At 42.3% G+C, this 7,624-nt stretch overlaps 1 protein-coding gene across 1 annotated transcript in view; it reads left to right on the plus strand.

Moving 5' to 3' along the window:
- LOC104509825 (chromosome unknown open reading frame, human C10orf90) overlaps window positions 1-7,624 on the plus strand; it is a 67,567-nt gene that overhangs the window by 31,682 nt on the left and 28,261 nt on the right. The window contains exons 2-3 of the mRNA XM_010151888.1: window positions 1,056-1,150; window positions 3,365-4,448. Of these exons, the coding sequence (XP_010150190.1) occupies window positions 1,056-1,150; window positions 3,365-4,448 (1,179 nt within the window). The remainder of the gene's footprint in view (window positions 1-1,055; window positions 1,151-3,364; window positions 4,449-7,624) is intronic.

The following is a 7,624-nucleotide window of genomic DNA, read 5'->3' on the forward strand; positions in this document are numbered from 1 at the left end:
ATCCTGTTGTTGTTTTATGGTTGCTGTTCCGTGGTGGGACTCAAGGAGATCTCTCATTAGGGCATAGACCTGATACCTTCCCCCTCTTTCCAAGCTGCAGCCAAGGAGATGAAGCCATGAAGGTGGAAATGCTTTAATGAACACTTCTTAAATTGAGACTGATTTATAGTCCTTTGTTAATATAATGTTTCATGTAAACTGAAATTCTCCTTAGCCTGCCAAAGCAGTTGGTAGTTTTTTACTAAGTGAAAAGAAAAAAATCACAAAAGGTATTACCAGTGGTATGATTTGTTGCTATAAAGCAACACCCAGTGATGTCAAGAGTTTTCAGTCCAAATAATTTTTGAAAACTAGCTTTGGATCTTTATTACAGAATAGAAAGTGATGTCATTTCTGGCACAACTGTTGACAGCAGATGAAATGCATCACTGCAATAGGCCAGGCTCCGTGTTACATGGAAATTAGCTCTGTCTAAAAAGCTGCAGACAGGCAAGCACTCACAGAAAACAAAAGGTGACAAAATCAGAGGCTGATGTAGTGATGCAATAGTTATGTCTGAACAAGAAAAGTTATGATGTAATATAACTTGTGGCTGTGATTTAAAGTTACTCCAGTTCTTTAAATGTGAAGGTGATGCAGTTCAAATGAAGTCCGACTCACAGCACCCAGCCCATTAATGTGCTCATCTGTGCTCCCAGTTCTGCAGACTACACAAAAGTGGCATTTGTTGAAATCCGCATTTCCCATCTTCCCCAATTCCTCCACGCTCATGCCCAAAGCTGTGGAAATCAAAAGCAAAGCTACTCAAGCTTTGGACCAGCCCTGAACACATTGTGAGACTGTCCACAAACGCATCTGTGCAACAGCATCCCAGGGGTGTTTCAAGTGCCTCTCCTGGGAAATAGGATCCTGGCGATAACCAGATCCCAGGGCAATCGGATAATTTACAGTAGCTCATTCCTTCCTGCTTGCACTCCCTTCAAAACCACGTTTGCTAACTCATCTCCTCCTGGACGCTGAAAATAATGTTACTCCCTCCGCGTTGTTCTCCCCAGGAGCGACCCAGAGACAATGGGGTACCAACGGTCAGAGGACAGGCACAGGCCCCCAGCGTGAGCGTGCTGCGGAGAGAAAACCAAGCTCTACCAAGGTAAAATAAATAAATTATGTTCAGATAGCAGTCAGCAGAATGCCTTCAGGTTTAAAAAACAATCGCTGATTGCTGAGCGGGGTATTTGGACTTGGCTTTGTTTCGCTAGGCTTAGCTTAGGCAGCAGCAAAGTCAAACAAAACGATGGCTAAATGTTGTGATCCTATGTGCTCTCGGTGAGGGGAAAAAAATTGCATGTTTTGTGCAGGGAAAGAAGTTGCTTAAAACACACTGGGAGACTAACTCAAGTGGTATCCCAGATATCCCTCCGCTCTGTCTCAGATGTTCTCAAGATAAAGCCTGAGGTTTTCAGCTCACCACAATTACTTCGTGTAAGGGTGTGTTTTCTCACGAGACACAGTGAAGCCTGAAAGCTCCCAATGAGCATAGGATCAGATGGTTAAACCTTAAAGATCCATTTCTTTGCCACAGGTTGGGAGGAGGGAATAATACATATACTCAAGCAGAAAAAGGAAAAACAGTTTATTTAAAAAATTGGTGCATGAATTTGAAACTAATCAGGAGTAATTCTGACATGCAGTTGGACTCTTGCAAGATGTCTCCATCTGTGCAGCCCTTAACGAAAGAAATAAATGTCAAATTCACCACTGGAGCATGAGAGAGGCTACCAAAAGAAAGTATTTCAAGGAACATTCTTCTTTGTTGCCCTGTAGAAATCTTGGAGAAGTTGAGAGCTTTGGAGGGCATGCAAAGGTCTTAAACCTGTAGGTAGAGGTAAATGCAGTGCAGAAAACGAGGCAAATGTTGTTACAAACCATGGAACAAACAAAGAAGAAAGAAAATGCTTTCCCTGGGGCTGTGAAATTATTGAATTTTCAGAACCACAGGCAGCTGGTTTCAAGAGTTGATAAAATTTACTTGGCGTTTTACCTCATTAATAAACTCTTGAACTACTTCTACCTGTTTGGGTTCCCAAATCAGCCATCCCAAGAGTTACAAAGGGGCCTGATTTCTGTGGTTTTTTCCACGCATGGAGGACAGGAGCAGAGGAATGGTTTTCCCCATGGGCTTTGGTGCAGTGTCCCGGCTCTGGCACCCAAGCCCTGAGAAGGATGACCAGGAGGTCACAATTCTGACACTCACATAGTCTTCCTTGGGGAAGAAGAATACTCTGTTTTTGTGAAACACTTTTCAAGTGCTGGCGTTGATTATCAGGTTTAGATGCCCTGCGATGACTGAGATGAGTTCATAACAAGCAGGAGCAGTACAGCTACCAAATGCCACCTAAACCTCGAGTGAACTTGGATGAGCTTTCATTATGAAGCTAATCCTCAGATTTTGCATGCCAATTCAGCAGGGTTTTCTTCTATTAGGATTGGGAGATCTAGGAACACAGGGCAGGAGCAATCTAATCAGCCAATTTACAGCAGCAATGAGATTAGGCCAGCTGCTTTATTGCGTGTGACTTATGTGACCAGCCGTGTGGATAATAATAGCAGGAGATTTTAAACTCAGGTTTACTCTTTACCAGATGGCTTTAATGTAAAAGCACCTCCTTTGTCACATCGAGAGAAGTAACGTACGGTCTATCAAGATAGATGTTTACTGTTGTAGTTGGAAAAATTAATCTGGGCCACTGTCAATGAATCTTAGACATATGTGATTTTACATCATTGATAGATGCCTCCAGGTAATGATAAGAGGGAACCAATGAGCTAAAATAGTACCTGGAGCCCTTTTAGGAAATTTTATCACACTTGTGGGAGGGATCATGGAGTGTAACTGGTGAAGTTGTAGAGAAGTCATGACCCGGTACCCATGGATTCTCTGCAGAAAGTGACGTCACGCATAAGCCTTCAGACTAATGATCCATAATATGTATAAATGCATTTTAAACTCCAGCAGACCATGGTGACAGAGCAGTTGAGAGTCTGAAACTGGCCTTTGACTTGTCCGTTTTTAAACAAACATAGGCAGCCTCAAACCCCAACTGTGACAATGAGTTAAATATTGAAAATCATAGTGTAGAGTACAGGTATTTTAGATTTTTTTGCACCAGAATGGTAAGGTTTTCATTGAAGTCTCACAGACAATTTTGAGTGTGTGTGTTTTTAAACGACAAAAAAGTTAGAACGACTAGAAAGTTAACAAGAAATCCTGAACAGAACTGTCTTGTGTGATAGATGGTAGATGAGAAACGGTTACATATATTATGATAGAGTATGTTGATAATTTGAAACTTTTCATTTGCAGGAATCTCTGTCATTGCAAAATACAAAATTGATTTCACTGGGAGTCATTTCACAGATGATTGATGAGAATAAATCCAATGAAAATTGGTCTGCTTTGCCTATGCAATCCATGACCCCCCAGCCCAGTGCTTGTCACACTAAGCAATCTTCGGCTAACTGTCGTTCGGTCAACATCAATAGAGCGTTTACTGTACTTCCCAGTAAATTAGAAATTCAGACATCTTTAGATGACACCATGTCTCCGTTGGACTCTCCCATCACAGAGGAAAAAGAGCGTCAAAAACAGCAGAAAGGGTTTGCCTCCATAACTATTACAGCCAGGCGTGTTGCTGTGTGCTCCAGAGACCCAGCACGTGGAGCTGGGGCTGTGCAAGAGCCCAACGCCGTGTCCCCCGCCTCGAGCAAAGTCCCTGCTGCCCTTCGTCGCCGGCTTCCTCCAGGCCACACAAACCAAAATGCCTCTCCATTAAAGACTTCTGAATCTTGCTCACAATTATGTGAAGAGGCACAAAAGTGGCTTTTTGACCTTGGAAACAAGGAGAATGGTGCTGGTCTTCAAGGTGGTGATGGGAGAGAGAGAGTACCACCTTCGTTCATCTCATGTGTCCACCTTCAGGTTTCTCAGCAGTGTCCAAATACCATCTATTACTTAGACAAGTCTCTCAATGTGTGCCTTGACCAACCTCGAATTAAATGCCAAAAAATTCTCAGATCAGTGTTGTCCTTCAATATAAATTGCAGTTCGTCTAGATTAACAGCAGATGGAGTAGATGGCATAGCTAATGGAGAGTCCATAGAGGAGATATTTCAAACAAAGCTTCTAGGAGAAAACAAGACTCCACTCAGATTAAACTTGAGTGCAGACTTAACAGAAAATCATGTAATTAATAGAAAGAAAACAAGCAAAGGCTGTTTTGGTAGTAAATACCCTTGGCAAAGTGTCTTTGTCTCTGAACTTCCAGCATTTGTGGATATACCCAGAGGACCTACTAACATGGTAACAACAAGGAAAGATGACGATAAGCAGTCTGGCAGCTATCACACTACGGTTTCTCTCCAGCTTCATAATTCAAGTGATGAGGCAGGTAAGTAATTTCCATAAACCTCAGTCTGGTGGAGCAGCAGTTCAAGATGGAACAGACCCACCACAATGATTTTATGTGAGCAGATAATAGTAATCCTTGCTTCTGCAAAGGCACGGTGAGTCAGAGCACAACCCAAGCATTCTCAGTTCCAGGACTACCATGAATATATTTGTCATGCTAGCGATGCACGCTGCTCGTCAGATGTTAGAGAAAACTCTGCCTGAGTTTTCCGCATTAAATCTCCATTTTTAACCATTTACAACTGTAATTTATTTCTTTTCCCAGAGCAACATACAAACACTTGGCACCTGAAAAGAATTAGGATTTTCTTTGTATAAGGGCTGAATTTCAAGGTGTAAGATGAAGAAGGAGGTGGCTGCGCAGTGCTTGGGATTGTGCTGCTTGCGATTAAAAAATTACGGTTTTCAGCTTTTATTTAGGAAGCTGTAATAATAAGCCCAGGCCTTTATAAGTAACGGTTCCAGGTAAATGGTTTGCAAATCCTTAACACATTTGTTTCAAACATCTCCAAGGATTTTGCAAACATACAATTTTCTTTGCAACATTGCTCTCGGGGAAAGGAAAGGTACTGTGGGGATTGCTTCATGCCCAGAGTGGTATAACTTCTGCTGCACTGGGCTGTAGCAGCTATTTTACAGTGCACTTGAATAACCACAGCTGAGTTTATTGACTCTCCAGGAAGGGAGTGTGGATGGGAAGAATGTCAGTGAGTGACTCTGGCTTTTACCAAAAGCACTAAGGTTAAAACCGAACCCCCGTGTATCCTGTGACCTTGGGCTACATTTAATTGTAATCATGCTGTTCTGTGGCCTTTTTGATCTACGGGTCAGAATATGAACATAAGCTCCTTCCTAATATTTATCTGAACCTTCATCTTCCCTGTGTGCAAATGGAAAAAACGAGGGAGGTGAAAAGCTGCGTGCTGTCTCATGGGCTGGACAAGGTACAAAACCTGGTCTGTGCCATCCCTTTACACCTTGATGTTACTGCTGCACCTGCTTTCCCGTGCCTGAAATCAGTGGGGCTGCTCTTGTAGTCACCAGGGTGCAAACAGGGAGAAGGCACTGCTTTATTCAGAGGCGTCTTGCTTTGACCTTTAAGAAAATTACCAGCAGAGCCAGGATGTTCCACAGAGAAACTGGCAGTGTCAGTAATCCCAGTGTCAGGCCCTTAAATGAAAGCCGTGTGGGTCCGTAGGGTGAAGGACCCTGTAGGCTGGCGAAAGCACGAAAGCCGTGTGTGTCTGTAGGGTGAAGGACCCTGTAGGCTGGCTGCTGAAGAAAGCCTGTGATCTACTCTAGGGGATCCTGCTCGGGCAGGGGGGTTGGACTGTATGATCTCTAGAGGTCCCTTCCAACCCCCACCACTCTGTGAATCTGTAAATCCTTGTGATTTTAATCTCCTATGGGGAACAGGAGAGGGAAGATGCCAACCGGTGCTAAAGCAAGGAAGAAACGCAAAGGGGTGAGGGTTGGTGAGGACCTTCCACTGACTCACATCAGCAAATTAAGCATTTTCACTCAGGACTTCATTGCATACCATCCTAATTCCAAATAGCAACGTCCTCCTGAAGTTTCCATGCATTCAAAGCTTTGTTCCACACCATCTAAGGTCTCTCTGTGATACACCACAGAAACAAGGATTACTGAGCCTTTCCAGGGCTTGGTAATATGGTGGTGGTCATGAAAGAAACACTTTTACTAGAAGTAATTAGAAAGTGAAATAGGACACTGCTCATGGTTCCACAGTTTTATTAAGAAGAGGAAAGAAGTGAGGTAAACAGCTGAGAAATACTGGGATTTGGAAAATGATTTCCACCATTTGTGTAGACAAGAATGCAGGTGTAAATAAACATGGGAAGTGTCACCTTTTTAACTGCTTCCACCTTTTGTGTAAGCAATATGTAGGATGTAAAGATACATATTCTTCTTGATCAGACCCTTTGTAATATATAAGAAAGTGTTTATCAGCTTACTACAACTTTCCTGTGTGAAATTTGTATAAACAGCCAGAAAAATGGTTCAAAACAACAGTCTTTCTCACCAGGATCCCCAAAATAATGAGCTCTTGCATAGCCGTCAGCCATTAAATATGACAAATTATGAGAAACCTAGTGAAATGCTTGAGACATCTACACTCCTCATTAAAATGAAAGGCAATTGGTATGATTTTAACCTGGGAGAAAATGAAAAAGCGAGTTTCCTTCGGTTCTGAAAATGGGTGAAGGGAGGGAGGGAAGTGTCCCAGGTCCAATGCTCCAGACTGGTGCAAATCTGGTACAGCCCTACAGCCTGTTATATGTTTGGGGTTTTTTTTCCAGGACTAGTTTTAAATATCCAAAGAAAGTTATAATGGGCTGAGATTGTCTTCCTGCTTTTCTCTGTGGCACTTCTGTATATAGAGCTCAAAATTACAAGACCTGCATTGCAAGATGCTGCTTTACCACCGCAGCAAAATAACTACCCCATCAGCTACCCCAACCTTATAGGTTCCCAGTTCTTTTAGATAGCTTTTCCTCCAGTGTGTACTCGCTCAAATCCATTCCCATTAAGCTCTGGTCTGCTACATATTTATGAAAGTAAATGTTTGTGAAATGATATGTTTAAAAAGAAGGAAGAACTGGCAAAGAAGGGGCAGCGAACAACTTTTGACAGCATGTTAATACTTTAACATAGTTTTCTTAGGGCTGAAGGAACTGTGGAGAGCGCTGTGTCTGTCACAGTTCTGATGACCCAGAAAGTATTAGTTTGCAGCTGTAGGCAATACCTTCCTGCCAGCAGAAATACAAGTGGTAATAACATCACCATGGAAAAAAAAAAAAAAAAGAAAAGAGAGAAATTACTTTCAATCTTAGACTTTGCTCTATGAAATCTGTAAATGTAGTTTCCAGGATGTATACGCTGTCTTATTAGGATCTGAAGTGGAATGAGCACCCAAATACTTCTCTGCTTTCCAGGTTTGTTTTTCCTATAGGGCCAGTTGAGTCATGGCCTCTTTGGAGTGTTTTGGTTTTTTTTTCTAATTTCTTGTGTGACTTCACTAAAGCAATGATGACTCTACTTGTAATATTATTCATGCTATATCATGTTCAAATCCAAGTATTCAAGACTTGGCTTTGCATGGACCTGGCTAACCTAATCTAAGGCCCTGCTTTC

The sequence above is a fragment of the Eurypyga helias genome, unplaced genomic scaffold, assembly GCF_000690775.1.
Source record: "Eurypyga helias isolate BGI_N326 unplaced genomic scaffold, ASM69077v1 scaffold16135, whole genome shotgun sequence".
NCBI classification, from domain to species: Eukaryota; Metazoa; Chordata; class Aves; order Eurypygiformes; family Eurypygidae; genus Eurypyga; species Eurypyga helias.